Source organism: Pinus tabuliformis, chromosome 7, assembly GCF_031772625.1.
Source record: "Pinus tabuliformis cultivar Carrire ecotype Pingquan chromosome 7, CPIR1, whole genome shotgun sequence".
NCBI lineage: Eukaryota > Viridiplantae > Streptophyta > Pinopsida > Pinales > Pinaceae > Pinus > Pinus tabuliformis.
Genome location: NC_142293.1, coordinates 758,878,290 through 758,894,857, shown reverse-complemented (window position 1 = coordinate 758,894,857; position 16,568 = coordinate 758,878,290). Strand labels below are relative to the sequence as shown.

The 16,568-nt window shown below is 41.3% G+C and overlaps 1 protein-coding gene across 1 annotated transcript in view; it reads right to left on the bottom strand.

Moving 5' to 3' along the window:
* Positions 1-16,568, bottom strand: part of LOC149249743 (DNA (cytosine-5)-methyltransferase DRM2-like) — a 271,981-nt gene that overhangs the window by 151,424 nt on the left and 103,989 nt on the right. The window contains exon 9 of the mRNA XM_089458777.1: positions 9,474-9,589. Coding sequence (XP_089314903.1) covers positions 9,474-9,589 — 116 coding nt within the window. The remainder of the gene's footprint in view (positions 1-9,473; positions 9,590-16,568) is intronic.

Genomic DNA, 16,568 nt, shown 5'->3' with positions numbered 1-16,568 from the left:
ATTAAAAATGATTAATTATTTTAATAAAACTCTCTCCGGGTGGAATTTCCCAAAATGATTTCTGAGTATTATGGAATACATGTGTCCAAGCCTCCTTGCAAATTTTTAGGCATAGGCACATCCGATGCTACCATAAAGCAACACTCCCTCTTAGTGAGGAATGTGCTCTAGTAATGCAACTTGCAGAAGCATCACTCTGATTCTGTGACATCTCCCTCTGTGTTGCTGATGTCTAACACCACTGCCCATCAACTACTGCACAAATGTTCTTTCCCAAAACGCTTTCTGGGTTCTTTAGAATACATGTGCCCAAGCCTCCCTGCAAAATTTGAGACTTAGAACACATCCGATGTTACCAAAATTCAACACTCCCTCTTAGCAACGAATGTTCTCTAGCAATGCCTCCCAGTGAAGCATCACCCTGACTTCATAACATCGTCCTCTATGTTGCTGATGTCTGACATGTTGTCCACCAACTATTGTGTTGCTGCTACAACTGTATTGTTGCTAACACTACCACTGTAAACACTGCATCCGTACTACAACTCCCTCTAAATTTCCACATCCGTGCTGGCACTGGCACTTGCACTGCCAACTGCCCCTGCACTGCAAACTGTTGTTACTACTGCACTAGCAACGAAAAACATCGCAAATTACTGAACACGTGTTCAACATAGATGCATCTCAATGCTGAAGATCTGGCTGTTGTTATTCCTACATTATCCATCTGAAGCCACTTCACTGTTGTTGCTACTGCATTGTGCCTCCCTACACTACTGCAACTCTGCACTACGCTGCTCAGACCTGGTGTTCTAGCCACCACATCTGTCACTCCAACACTCTTCTACACCATCTGACACTTAGTCCATCCTGCTACTTCTAATCTGGGCTCCTGTAGCAAGGAATTGATCCAAGAGGTGGGCTCCTCAAGGATCCTACCCATATGTAACTCTTTCGAACTACAACTCTAAATCAACCCACCTCCCTCTTGGAGATCTCTCAACTGTCATGGCAAAATATGATATAGTCATACTGCGGCTGCTACTGCTCTGTTGATGCTTCTGCACTACTGCTGCAACTACTGCAATAATGAGTTTGATCTCCTCAAATCTAGAAGTACTAGCTTCCATAGGGCTTCTCCCTTTGAAACTAGACTTCCTCTAAGTCTTGATCTCCCTATGGGAAATCTCTTTGCTCCTTCCTGGCAACTCACACAGTCCTCTTGCTCTGGAAACTAGACTATGAAGCTCTGCACTAGGAATCTCCTGGCTGGAACTGCTCTTGCATACTGCAACTGCAAAATTCACACTGCCTTTGTCACTGCAACTAGATCTGCAAATGTCTACCGGAAACTAACTACAACTAGCTATGCAGCTGTCATTTGAATGACTGGCTGCATTTGTTGACAATGTGATCCTCCTGCTAGTGATTATGTTGGGCTCCTGTAGCAAGGATACTGATCCATGTGTGAAATCTGCAGCAAATGGATCTAATTTGCTGCTCTTCCATGGATCCTACGCATCTGTGGCCATCTCTGCTAAAATGTCGAATTGCTCCCTCTCCTCTACTCAGCTGCTGGGCTATCCTACGTACTCCCTGCTAGAGTCAATAAATCTGTTGCCCCTAACTGCTGCTCAGCTCGTGAGAATTCGAATTCCTTGGCTAGGAATTCTCTGAGGAAGAAATTCCCTCAACTATGCTTCTCCTCTCTTTTGACGATTTTCTACCCAGCAAACTGCCTGCAGAAAAAACTAAGTCCCACCATCTCTTCCTCACGCTGAGGCTTTAGTGTTGCTCCCTTTGCGATGGAAGGATTTCAATCTGGAAGCCCTTCTCTTTGTTGACTCACTCAGAGAGAGACTGCCTCGAAATTCTACCCTCCGGCTTGGATTGCGCAAACCCGTTTGGGGATTTGAATTGCTGCCTTCTACAGCTCTTTCGATCTCCTTTTTTGCTCAACGCTGGGTTTTATTGAACTGTTCTTCTTGCTTCACCTACACTACTCCGATACCATGTGAAAATTCCTTAAACCGGAATCCCTACTGAAGCAACTGATGATATTTCTCCTACTTATTAGATTTACATGAACAAGATATTTACAGTTTCTTACAATAAACATTGAAATACATACACTGTAGCCTACACCAATTAAATTATATGCCGAAACAAGAGACTGAACAAGAGAGAAAGATACAACACAAATGACACAGTTGTTTTTGGACAAATGTCCCCGGAAAAACCCAATGCGGGAAAACCAGTGTAGTAGATTTGAGGGTTTTTATTATTAAGCTAAAGTATTTATGAATACAACTACTGGATGCCTTCCCGACAATCTAGTTACAGAGAATATCACTCGGAAGAAGAAATCAGTGAGATTACCTCACTCTACGCTACAAGTCCCAGCGGATCCGGCAACTGAACCAACGAGTCCTTGGCTACTTCTTCATTGCCCTATGTGTGCCCTACATCAGCCGCTAAGGCACTACTTCACCTCTGTTGCGAATCGATTTTCCCTCTGGAGCTAATTCCAAAACTCCCACCCTAGAATATCCATCTGCCCAGCAAATTCCGAACTTCTGTGTATTAGGCTCTGCGCTACTCTATGTGGGCCCTGCGTGAGCCCTTCCTGGCTCTGTGTCACCCTCTCTAGCCTCTACGTTGCCTCCTCTATGTGTCCCTATGCCTCCCTGCTGAGTATCCTTGGCTCCAAAGAAGATCCTCACGCCAAAACCTCCTCTGCCCCTCTCTGTGTCATCACTACAAATCATTGCGCTGCCTCTAGCTTCAGCAATTCGATCTAACTGATCAACTCTCTATATGTCTTCCAAATAACCCTCAAGCCTCCTTAAATAATCTACTCATTAACATTCAACGACCCAAATTAGAAGCTAATCAATGGCTAAGATATTCTACTTGATCCTCGTCTTCTTCTAGAAGTTACACCCACAGCTAGATTAATACCCATTAATTATTTTAATAAAACTGTCTTCAGGTGGACCGTGGAATTTCCCAAAACGTTTTCTAAGTTCTTTGGAATACATGTGCACAAGCCTCCCTGCTAAATTTAAGACTTAGAGCACATCTGACGCTACCAGAAATCAACATATCCTTCATGTCGAATTTTGCTTCAAGATTCTTCTTGTAGTCCTTTATGAGTCTTTATGACCCTGTTAGAAACAATTCATCCACATATAACACTAGAATAAGTGGCTCATTCTTCACCATTAGATAGTAGAGATTGGGATCAACATTACTCTTGACGAATCCCAACTACCGCAAGTAAATATCAATCCGACCATACCATGCTCTGGGTGCCTGCTTGAGCCCATACATGGCTTTCTTTAACGTGCATACATGAGTTCTCTTTTCACGAGTTTCGAAGCCTTCAGGTTGTTCTATATACACCTCTTCTTCTATCACCCCGTTTAAGAATGTTATCTTGACATCCATCTAGTGAATCTCCCATCCCATTTGAGCTGCTAGGGATATAACAGATCTGATCGAGGTCTATCTGGCTACTAGGGTGAAGGTCTCCTCATAGTCTATTCCTTCCTTTTGTGCATACCCCTTAGCCATGAACCTAGCCTTGTATTTCTCTATGCTTCCATCTACAACATACTTGATCTTGTAGATCCACCTTGATCCTACCACTGATCTATCCTCTAATTGAGGTACCACTTCCCAAACATCATTCGTCATGATAGAACTATACTCTTCTACCATGGCATCCACCCAAACTTGGTGTTGCACGGCTTCCTGAAAGTTGTAGGGTTCCTCAACCTGTGCTACTAAGGTTTGGTACCTGTCAGGATGTCTATGTTGCCTCTTCTCGATTCTAGGAGCTCTGATAAACTCCGCTGCGTCCCTCAGCATCTATCGTATTTCCCTACTAGTTCTACCGCTGGTGGTGGGAGGCTCAATCAAATCCCCCTCCTGTTCCTGTTGTTCCATCTGCTGAGAACTGCCTGGATTTCCTACTTTTGAGGAAATACTGGTGCTGGTCACTGTGCTCAATCCAGGTGTCTGTCCTCTTGCTTGTCCTCCTTGTTTCCCCTGCTGCTGTTGGACTAATGGAACATCTACTCGCTGACCTTTTGCTGACATCTCCCGATATTTCCTGAAAGCTCCATCCTCCATGAACTTTGAATCCCATATTACTACGATCTTCCTGCTGCTAGGAATGTAGATTCTGTATGCCTTAGAAGTCTCGCTATATCCTACGAGGTACCCCTTTTTTGCAATTTGATCCAGTTTACTACGCTTCTCATTTGGAATGTGACAATATGCCACACTTCCGAATATCCTAAGATGACTCACCTATTTCTTCTTCCCTATGAAGACGCCTTCAGGAGTTATCTTCCTGAATGCTCTGTGAGGAGTTCTATTCTCGATATACACCATTGTGTTGCAAGCCTCTGCCCATAAGAATCTAGGCAATTCTTGGTCATACAACATAGCCTTTGCCACCCCAAGAATAGTTCTATTCTTTCGCTCTGCTACCCCATTCTGCCCTAGATTATATGGAGTTGTACATTCTCTTTTGATGCCCTCCTTTGTGCAAAAATCTGTGAAATATTTGTCTGTATACTCTCCACCATTATCTAAACGCAATACCTTTATATTTTTTCCTGTCATGTTATCTACGAGAGCCTTAAACTCTTTGAACCAATCAAAGACCTCATCCTTGGTCTTTAAGAAATAGATCCAGGTTTTTCTAGAGTGATCAACAATAAAATTGACTAAGTATTTGCCACCACTAAGAGCTCTTGTGGACATTGGGCCACAAATATCTGAGTGTATCAATCCCAATACACCTTCCGCTCTATTGTTACTTTTGGAAAAAGCTTCTTTAGCATACTTCCCTAGTATGCATCCTGTGCATACATCATCATGCTCAGTAGTAAGGACTGAAACTCATGTAACAGTCTCTTTGAGCATCCTCAGTGCTCCATGGTGTAAGTGTCCCATTTTCCTGTGCCACGGTTCATTCAATTCTTTCTCACCATTATGATTTCTACCTATTAGTGCCATTGGAAACTCGAGTTGTAATCTATACAATCTATTGCTTCGAGCTCCAATTTGTCTCTTCTTCTTCCAACTTGGATGTTCGATGTATACTTTCCTTCAATGAAGTATACATCGTATCCCTTGTCCTGTAACTTGGACACTGAAATCATATTCATTCCTAACCCGGGCACATCCAGAACATTAGTGGCTCGGATATTGGTTCCTGCTTTCGTCTAAAATGCTATGGTGCCTCTCCCTACTGGAGTACACTTCGTTCTGTTTCCCATAGTAATCTGGAAGTCCATTTGCTTTTCTTGATAGTTCGAGAAATATTCTCGTACTCCAGTCATATGGGCTGAAGCCCCGCCATTAATATACCAAAAATAAGTTGATGCTGAACTTGACAAGCATGCGAATTCTTCTTCCAATCTGGAAGATACAAGAGAGACATCTTGATTTTCCATCCTTCTTTGTGTTATTTTTCCTATCGATTTCTAGTGCTTTTTTGTCCCAGCAACTGCTGCAGAAAAACTGAGTCCTCACCTGAAGACTGCTCTGCGCTGAAGCCTCAACGCTACTCCCTCTGTCACTGGAAACCTTTGATCTGGAAATCTTCATCTCTGTCGACTCTCTCAGAGAGAGATTTCCCTATGATAATTTTTCCCTCTTAGACTGGACTGTGCAATTCCTCTGGGGATTCGATTTTCTGCCTATGCAGCGATTTCAAATTCCCTTCTTCTCTTCAACGTTGGCTTTGATACCATGTGAAAATTTCTAAATAGAAATCCAACTGCAGTGACTGATATTATTTCTTCTACTTATTATTTCATAAATAAGTTATTCACAATGTTTCTACAACAAATATCGAAATAAATTCTACTGCAGCCTTCACAATTAAAATATTACGAAAAGTAAATGCAAGGAAAAATACTAGCACATCTATAATCACAATGACACAGTTATTTTTGGACAATTGTCCCCAGAAAAAGCCAATGTGGGAAAACCAGTGCTGCAAATGAGGGTTTCTTTATTGATCTTCAGCAAAAATCTCATGTACAAGATATAACCAACAGAATAGAAGAGAAATTTTTGTGAGAAGTATTACAAATGATATTCTCATGCTTCTCAGCTAAATTCCGACTCTGGAGAGGACCTACTGCCCACTCTGCATCTCACTATGTCAGCTTCCGCGTAGGGACTGCACAGTCCCAGCGTCAATCCTAGCGTCACAGCCTCAACGTTGTCCCTCCTCTGCTCTGCGTCTTCTTTCTGCTCCTACACCCCTGACTGATGTTGATGCCCTCTCTCCTTCTCACCTGCAACTCTCCCTCTGATTCGATTTCCTCTTGCCAAACTTCGACCAGTGAGAAAATCGATCTTACTTGGGTAACTGAGTATCTGCGGTGTGTTTTCCAAATGCCCATTGAAGTCCTTATAATCCTCCAGTTGAGTAATCAACAACCCAAATTATATTCTAATCAATGGCTCAGATCATATTGACTTGGTCCTCCTCTTCTTCTAGAAGTTTCACCCACAATTTGATTAATACCCTTTAATTATTTTAATTTCCTTAGTTTAGACATAGACACCCATTAAAAATAATTAACTATTTTAATAAAACTATATCCAGGTGAAATTTCCCAAAACGATTTCTGGATATTGTGGAATACATGCGTCCAAGCCTCCCTGCAAATTTTGAGGCTTAGAGCACATCCGATGCTACCATAAATAAACACCCATGACCTGAGTTGTCGCATTTACCTATACAATTTGGACGACAACGCATCCATTACTTCTTGTCTTCATTACTGGTCTGATAGACAAAAGGAATACAGTGCCATCCCTCTGTATATCTTCAGGGGTATCTGGGGCTGCATTTTTGAGAACTCTGTCCCAGATTTGAGAGCGACTACTCTCAAAATTGTGACAAACTTTATGGAAATCAGCCCTTGGAATTCTTCCTGCAGTAGGCATAGCTGGTCTTATAAAACGCTAGACCACTGACATCCTATCGGTTTCTTTGATGGTGCCTCAGTGGGGGGTTTGTGCAGATGTGGCGCCATCATCTTCCTAAATCCATTGCTGACTTTCCACTTTTATTGGTCCGGTGGTAGAGGTACCGATATGAGAGCAGAGGTGTTGGTCTCTTGGGGAGTTTTGTGTTGTGCCTCATGGCTTGCATTGGACGAAATCCACATTTTTGGTGACTCAAAGGTGGCCATTGACTGGGCATTGGGGAATTTCTCTCTTTTGGTGCTTTCCTTATTCCACTGACTGGAGCAGATTTCATCCTTGAAGGCTTGTTTCTCCTATATATCATTCTGTCACATCTTTCGGAGACAGAATACTCTGGCTGATCAGCTTTCCAAGTGTGGTGTTTCTGTTTTGACAGGTCTGCTACATTTTGAATGCCGGCTCCAGGGATTGGCCACCAGTTCCAGCTCTTTCCCTCTCTCATGGTGGCTCTTTTCCCTCTCTGTTTTTACCTTGTCTTCTCCCTGTACTTTAGTTTTGCTTCTCGATCTTTTCTTACTCAGTTTAGATTGGAGGCCGTTCTCGGATTCCCCTGTCTGTTCTGTTTTTTGACAGTTTTGCATGGGTGTGTAACTGTGGTCTTGCCTGATTTTGGAAGAGAGACTTTTCTCTGAGTTTTTCTATCTATCCATCATCCTTTGACATCTTGAAGCTTTATTTTCTCCTACATATGGTTGTAATAGAAGCAGTATGAACTCAGATATATGTAACCTCTTTTGTTTTGAAATGAAAGATGTTATTTGATCTCAGACTTTTGTGATCCATATTTATTTTTGTAACTAGCTTTCGGATAAATCACATCGGCAATGTTTGAAAGATGTTTTTTCTACTGGAAAACAAAAGAAACTAGTAATTAACTGGTTAGCAAGCCATTGACCGTGAAATAACTCGGAGATTAGGAAACAGGAATAATTATGAACTATTACTTTATTGATAGGACTTAAGGAAATGCCCACCTCATCCCTGGGTGTTATGGACATTAAGAATAATCTGGAGATAGTCAAACAGAAGTTTGCCAAGAAAGTATAGATAACAGGAAAATAAAACAGGCCATGCATCTGTTTTATGTGAGTAGAAATCATCGTGATGCATTTCAGAGATGCATACATTTTTAGGACTCTGAATGCACACTTTTTTGCTCTAATAAATGAAAATTCTATGACTACACTTCAAAGATCAATATTCAAACTCAAGGGTTAATTTAATTTTTCAATACGCTTTGAATTTCAAATTATTAGAAACTTGTGAATCTAAAATTTTCAATATTCCTGTTGTTATTATTAGATTATGTTTTTGGTACACCCAAAAAATTCAAAATGTTCAATGTTTCATTTAGAACACCTAGCTTGAGTGTTTTTGCTATTGAATTATCTAAAAAATGAACATAGTAAACTCTTAAATTCTTTTCATAAAATTAATTAATACTATTACACAAAATTAGCTATTGCTCATATTCTCTGTTAAGAAATGGATAAACTAGCCAATTGGCAGAAAAGAGTACGTAATTTCATCCTAATACAAAATTTATTTGTATTTTGAATGTAGCAGTTAGCACTATATGTTGTCATAACTTCCACATAATTTATAAACATGAATTGTTTACCACTGATTATTATTTCCACCTTGCATGCAAACCTATGTTCATTTCATCCTTCTTGTATTGTTACAATAGCACCAACACACATAATCATTCAAGCACTACATATGTTTTAATCAATTTCAATACCCATATCTACAACGTAGAAGGATTACAATATACATGGTGTTTAAGAAGCGATTAAATGAATGTTTCAATTAAAGTAGATACCTTCGTGGCAATATCCTGGAGACTTGTATTAGCACGTGGTTTAATACAATAATGAAAATCTGAACTTTCAGACACCAATAAAAGGTGCAAGAGGAGAGATAACTTGTGCAACTAGGAACAATAAAACTAAAAAGGTCCATCGTATATTCTTCCCCCCAGTCCCATTTCCAACGTCACATCCTCAAGCTGATTTCATATACACAATGACTTGTGAGAAAATATCTTTGCTGTTCTTCGTTTTAGAAATTTTACATAGGAAGTTGATGGAATAACATCACTAGAGAATAGGCATGAAATTGAAATTTTTCTTTGCTCTTCTGCTAATATACGAAAATGTCTCTCTGGTTATATCAGCAACAAATCGATGATGCAAGCTAGTCTAGCCAAATGCACACTTATCTTAGGATATATTTTAACTGATTGGTTGCCAAAGCCCTTGCACAGTTTTCATGTGGTCTTGGATGTTTTTTCTTTTACGGTTCTATACATTCTTTATTGTCATATACTTTGAATGTGACTGAATAAGTGCGTGAATATTTCCTTGAAATTTGTGTATGGTGGCATCTCTGTGTGTCAAAGGGAGAGAGAGAGAGACAGAGAGAGACAGAGAGAGAGAGAGAGGAACCTTATTCTTCAATGGGAGATAATTATTTGGATCTTCAAAATCTTCATTACTTCCAATCTTACCAAAACGAGTAGCATATATTGAATCTATCAATATATGAACTGGAGTGTTTAAACCTGCATACCCAACCTCATAGAAATTATCTCACTTGAAATTATTCATAGGAAAATAATAACACTACAATTTAATGTCAGACAAATCAACTTTTAAAGGCAGTTGTTAGTGTCGAGTATAGATTAAATGAGAATAACTCCATTTTAAAAAGAGAGGAGATAAAAGATGATTAGCACTTTTCATCAATGATCCAAGTTTATTCTCTTTGTTCTCTTCGTTTCTTTCTAGATGACGATTCAAGTGTATACATTTGTATCTTGGTTGTTGAATTTGTAGCTTTGGAAGGTCTTATGCATAGGCATGTGTCTAGCAAGCAAGATAAGTCCTCATTTGGTGGTTTTGTGAAAGGAGTAACTAATATGATCTCCTTCCTAAGCTTTTTTAACTTAGGAAAAGTATATTGATTAATTATTTAATTAACGTTGAATTTGGGCCAATGTTTATCTAAGGATAAATATTAAATTATTTAAATGACTTAGATGTAATCTCCAATGTTGATCTAAGAAGGTTTGGATTTAATCTTAGCCATCTATCATTTTGGAGATTAGGGATTTGGCCCATGGAGAAATTATAAAGAGAACCTATGGGAGATGATGAAGTGTAATGTCCCTTTTTCCAAGCATTGGGAGCAGAGACTAACTCAATAGCCTAGCCATTCCCATAGGCTACAAATTAAAAGTAATCATGTAATACCTGGGAACTAATTAATTTAAAAGTGACTAAGAAAAAGAATATTGCAAGTCACTTTAATAAAAGAAGAAAAATACCCACGGTATTTGGATGACCCATTTGTATTCAGATAATCCATGATTATTAAAGAAGAAGAGAGCTCAATCCTTAGGTATGCATTGGGATTACTGTTTTAGAGTTGTTGAGTTGAGCTCTTGGCGCTTGTCCAAGTGAGAGCCCGTATTATGTAGAAGGTAGGTTAGTTTCGGTGGTAAGTGATTCACCCTAACTAATCCAATCAAGAGGGGGTTTGGTATTGAGAGATATAACATAGCCACTCAAAAATGGAGGGACCAAATCAGATCCACTCACTGGCCTTAACATGGAGATCAAGAGGAGAGGTCAATAAGATGTCTCATAGGTGCATAGCTTTGGAGGAGACAGCGTCAGCGATATAGATATCTTGCAAGTGTTTTAACAGGTTCTTAAAACCTTATTTGACATGTATTTCCATATCCATATTTACTATAGTCAAGCTGAGTTATGCTGCTATTTCTCATGTTAACTTGAGTTGCACATTTTGGGTTTCACATTGCAAAATTTATTTGTTGTGTAAATAATTTAATGATGCAAATCATGCAATTTGATTGAGTTTTAAATAAAGAAATTTATAGTCTAAATTTTTGAAGCAAAATTTTGGAAAAAAAATTCAAATTATTTTTTTGGATATTACAGTGGTATCAAAGTTGTTTTTCCTGTCAGCGTGAGGGAATTAGGAGTGGAACGTTTATCATTTGTTACAAGAGCTTGAAATTTTGATGCAGGTTGAAATTGTAATGTTCCTAAACAGGAATGTAAGTAGTATACAAAGCATACAAACAATCCAACAATCAGAAAAACGAAATATACATTAAGCACCCATGGAAACACTTGAAATAGAGAACTGCTGAGCCATTTTATTACTTCTTCAGGAGCAAATATAATAGTAAATTAGAATGGTGCACCTAGGATTGTCTCAATGGACAAGCATGACAAAACCCACGTGAGAAAATGTTGAATTGAAGGCTGCTACAACTGCTGCACCACACTGAATTGCGCTGCCTCAGAAAACTGCTCTGTCTGTTGACTTCAAAGGGCTAGAATCACTGCTTCCCATGCTTAGAAAATTATGAGATTTCAACTCCTTTCTCCTTGGCTTAAACCCAGAAAAGCCCACAAAGGAATTGGCCAAATGTTGACTTCGGAATTTTGGCCCAAATTCCCCTTAGCTCCTCTAGTTGCTGGCTGAGCTGGGACCCCTGTTTGACCCCTTCAATCTGTCCAGAAAATTCTATAATTTAGGACTGTGATCCTTGCCCAAAACCCAGAAAAGGTTTCCCTTTGTTCCAACCTTCAAAAATTGACCCTTCACAACTTGGCCCTCCTCCATTTTCGAATTCTATTGCTATAACTGATCATGTCAATCTCTGCTCTCCCAACTCTAGTAATCCTCCTCAAATGGCCCTCCAAGTGATCTCCTACTTCTCTCGGCCAGCTCCAACTCTACAATTCCTTCTTCCAACTCCCACGTGAGCCTAGTGATGACTCTCTGCGTAGGCCCAGCGAATTGTAAATTGAACTACTGCAACGCTAGCTCCCCTAGCTCCAAACTCGCAAGAAAGGCTGGCACTCTGTTGCTCTCCCAATCCCCTAACTCTCCCAACAAATGCTTGATCACTGATGGCTCCAAACTCCCCTTGCGTGTTCTCCAGCTAGCCAAAAATACACACTCCCTATTGTGGTTGTGTTGTAACACACTCCTGAAACTCCTGAAATACTTATGGAACTGCCTCTCTAGGGCGAGCACAGATGGTCCCCCGAAGTACAGGTTGAATATCTCACTTGAGAGATTCCTGGCTAAACAACTAGTTGACTCAGCTAAACAGCAGAGTGAACAGTGAAGTGATTTTGATTGCAAGGTGTAAGAATGAATCCAAAATGAGAGCTACTCCCTCCTTATAACTCCTTGGGCCACCCTAGCCTCACATGGGCCCCTCCATCCACCTATTCGACTTTCCCTCCAAACTATTCGAATGGGCCAATTCGAACTCCCATGTGGGTGGCCCCCACATTCCACTAGCAACCAAATAAAGTCAAATTACCTCCTAAGTCTGTTAACTTTTGGTATGTTCTATGCGAGAGGAATTTATTTAAATTTTCACAGTTAGAAATCACATCAACATTAAAGTAAACTGCAGATAGAACATAAATATAAATCGCAAAAGACAAGCCAAGACAAGAGGACACAAGATGTGGCGCTAGCTAGGGACAAACCCCACAATGTGGGGAAACGCTTGATCAATTCTTCTTTTATGTTCTTCAAAATTTAGTAGAGAAAGAGAGAGAGAGAGATAGTACATTTACAATAGAAGTCAACACTTTGACTTATCTAGATCTAGCATAGATCATTTTGTATAACGATGAGATCAGTTGAAGACATTCTGCTTCAACTGATTCTCCAAGGTGACTCCTTCACCTATCATCGTGCTGCATCTAGTTCTCTTGCTATACCACTGCATACTGCACCATGCTGCACTAATCATGATTATCATCATGCTGCCCATGTCCATGATCTTATCCATCATCATGTTGCCCTTCATGTCCATGATCTCATCCATCATCATGCTGCCCTTCATGTCCATGATCTCATTCAACTTCATGCTGCCCATGTCCATGATCTTATCCAACTTCATGCTGCCCATACTAATGTGCATCATCATCATGCTGTTGTCCTAACAGATGGCATTCTATCACTACTGTTCATTGTGATAGGGCTGCTACAGGTATGCCATTCTATCACTGTTGTTCATCATTTATGCCTCCTAGTTACGACTGTACCTCAGAGACATCTCTATGTTGAGATTGTCTATTTGATGACCTTGCTCTTCTCTATCACCCTTGAATGTTGGTCCCTGTACCCGAGTTCAATTCACTTCTTGACTGCAGCTACTATACTTGGAGGCCAAGTGTTACATGTCTCCTTTGACTGCGTTTTACTTCTGGACAGCGTAGTGTATAAGGCTTTTGTACAATGTGTTAGGGCCTGTTCATAAGGCTTCTTGACAGTGTGTTAGCGCTTGTTCATAAGGCTTCTTGAACAGCGTATACTAGGCCTCTCTTTAACCACATTGACAATGTTTAGGAGCTCCCTTGACTCCAGCTAGGGCATGGCTTGACTGTAGCCAGAATACTCCTTGTTGGACTACGGATGAGGGCTCTTCAAGAGCAGTAGGTCAGGCCTGCAGTTAGGGCACTTAGGACTGCGGACACGCCTCCCTTTACTGCGTGTAAGAGCCTCCTTTAGCTGCATAAGGAACACTCCTAGACTGCAACTTTGGACAGTGTATGAATCTCCTTAGACAGCGTATAGTTGTCTTTGTTTGCTGCGTAGATCGACCTGCGGCTAGGGCATCACCATTAGGCCAGCGTATAGTTGTCTTTGTTTGCTGCATAGATCGACCTGCGGCTAGGGCATCACCATTAGGCCAGCGTAATAGTCTTGGTGTCTCACTCCTCCAAAAACCCAAGACGTGGAGAGGAGGAGATCACCTCAAGAATGTGTGTTGCAAATGACATTAAATCCTCTTCTATTTATACCAAAAACATATAGGTTGAATAGACATGACATTTGTGCTTCTTGAGCCTACATACGTTGCTGGTCGGCTTGATAATAATTCCATAATCAAAATAAATTCATATCTCCATAAATACTTATCGGAATCGGATGATCTTTAGATCAATCCTACACCTCTCAACGAGAGGGATCCAATAAAAATATCAGCTGCCATAAATAAGATGACCCACATGGAGTTTGGCCCTAGTTTCCAATTTTAACACTCCCTCTCAACTAGGGAGAACTCCATCCGCTGATCCATATGTCCAACTGTACTATATCTGCCATCAGTGCCCTGCACTGCCCTGTTCGGCTCTGCTAGCTCTGTTGGCTCCGCTCTGCTCTACTCAGCTCTCCTGGTTCCGCTGGCTCTGCTCTGCTCAGCTCTGTTGACTCTGTTCTGCTCTGCTCAGCTCTGCTGGCTCTGTTCAGCTCTGCTAGCTCTACTGTCTCCGCTCTGCTCTGCTCAACTCTGCTCAGCTCTGCTGGCTCTGCTCTGCTCAACTTAGCTCTGCTGAACTATGAAGAAGAAGAATTGATCGAGAATGTCTCATACCATTCTCCACTGACCCGAAGTCAGTCTCAGAGTGCGTACCACTGGGCCCAGACCAGTCTCAACCAACCCAAAGTCAGCATCATCGTGGGTACCACTCCTACCACTGGTCCCAGTCTAGTATCATTAGTCTCAGAGAGTGTACCACTGGTCCCAGACCAGTCTCAACCGACCCGAAGTCAGCGTCATAGTATGTACCACTCTCACTGGTCCCAAACCAATCCTACACTGACCCGAAGTCAGTCTCAGAGTATGTACCGCTGGCCCCAGACCAGTCTCAACCAACCTGAAGTCAGCGTCATAGTGGGTACAACTCCTACCACTGGTCCCAGACCAGTATCATTGATCCCAGATCAATGAAGGTCATCCTAGTGTAGGGAGTATGGTAGATACAGCGATGTGTCCATCGATACTATTATGGTCCCTAACTTCATTTCCCTGCTCACTGATCAGATGAGAGGTACTTCCCATGAGTCCCTAACTGCATGGGTAGGATGCCTCGACAGGAGAACTTAATCAATCCCGTCCTCACAAGAGAACTAATCATCCTGCTACAATTTGTCATGGAGAACACATCATCCATACCTCACAGGAGAACTAATCATCCTACTACATTTTGTCATGGAGAACACATCATCCAGACCTCAAAAGAGAACTAATCATCCTGCTACACAGGAGAGCGAATCATCCTGTCCCACAAGAAAGCAAATCATCTTGTCCCACAAGATAGCGAATCATCTTGTTCCAGTGCACACCACCAGGGGAGGGTGAGTCACCTTGTGGCCGTATGTTGTTCCAGTAAGAATCGCAAGCCCCCAGAGCTCCCAGAGCGCAATGTATGCAACATGCAAGACCTTTCTACAAGGGTCGCTCGATGACTCCAAGTCGTACGGGAAAATCACAGATTTGATCTTTCCTGGGGCTTTGTCAAAATGTCAACGACCTGTACATCAATCTCAATGCGAAGGAGCCTCCTTGCTCATCTTCTTACCATATCCTAGATAAGACAACATCTGATGTTTATCTCCTGGCGTAATCATCGAATACGGGATTCCTCTATAATTGAATCCCACCTCTAGTTGTCACAGAGAATCACAGTGGTATTCATCATGTGTACAAACAACTCACTGAAGAGCTTCTGTAACCAGACTTCCTCTCAAGTAGCCATGCTAGCAGCAATATACTCTGCCACGGCGGTGCTCAAAGCCACAGACTTCTGCTTCCTGCTCAACCAGGACATCGAAGTAGATCCCCAAGGAGAACCAGCACAGAGAAGTGCTCTAGTGATTCTCCACACTGCCTGCCAACTCAGCATTTGAAATATTTCAGGCAGTGTATCTCAATCCATGAGAAATTTTGCCCTGAAGATATCTCAGAAGATTCTAGGCACCAATCCAGTGAAGCTCAACCAAATATGAGCTCACCATACTAACTGCAAAACATATGTTCAGACGAAGGTTCACCAAGAACATCATATACAAATGAGTTTATGAAACTCGGAGACATTTCCCAAATCTGGTCCGACGTCACTACCATATAACTTCTGAAAGTTAAGATCCTCGAGATAGTCACAGGCTTGCAGTTTATCTTTCCACATTTGGAATCCAACTCCCTCTGTCTCCTACAAATGAGAGGGTTTGCACCTGTCAGACATAGGTGCCAGTATGAGAGGTCTATCATCCACAACCTTCAAGAAATGGTTTGGATCGGTTTCACTCCTAGTGAATCTCAGCTTCATCAAACAGCTATCAATCCTCTCATACTACGCTCGAGGTGTTTTGCTTCAAGCCATAGAGGGCTTTCTTCCACCTGTATACATGAGATTCCCGATCATGAATCTCAAACTCCTCGGGTTGTTCCAAACCTGTGGACCTACTATATGAGGGGAATGGTCCCCTTGTAACATTTTCCTTCGGTACATTTCAGACATGTACCTTCATGCTCTTTTTGAATTCATGCATCCCTGTCACCATCTAACACACAAACCTCCGGTGCTATGTCAATAGACATGGTCCCCAGTAGACTTCCTGCAACTTGATACAACCCTAAACTCAAAAACATCTTTGAAAAATCTACGTACCTTTCCATCGATGAGTGCTACCCTTAA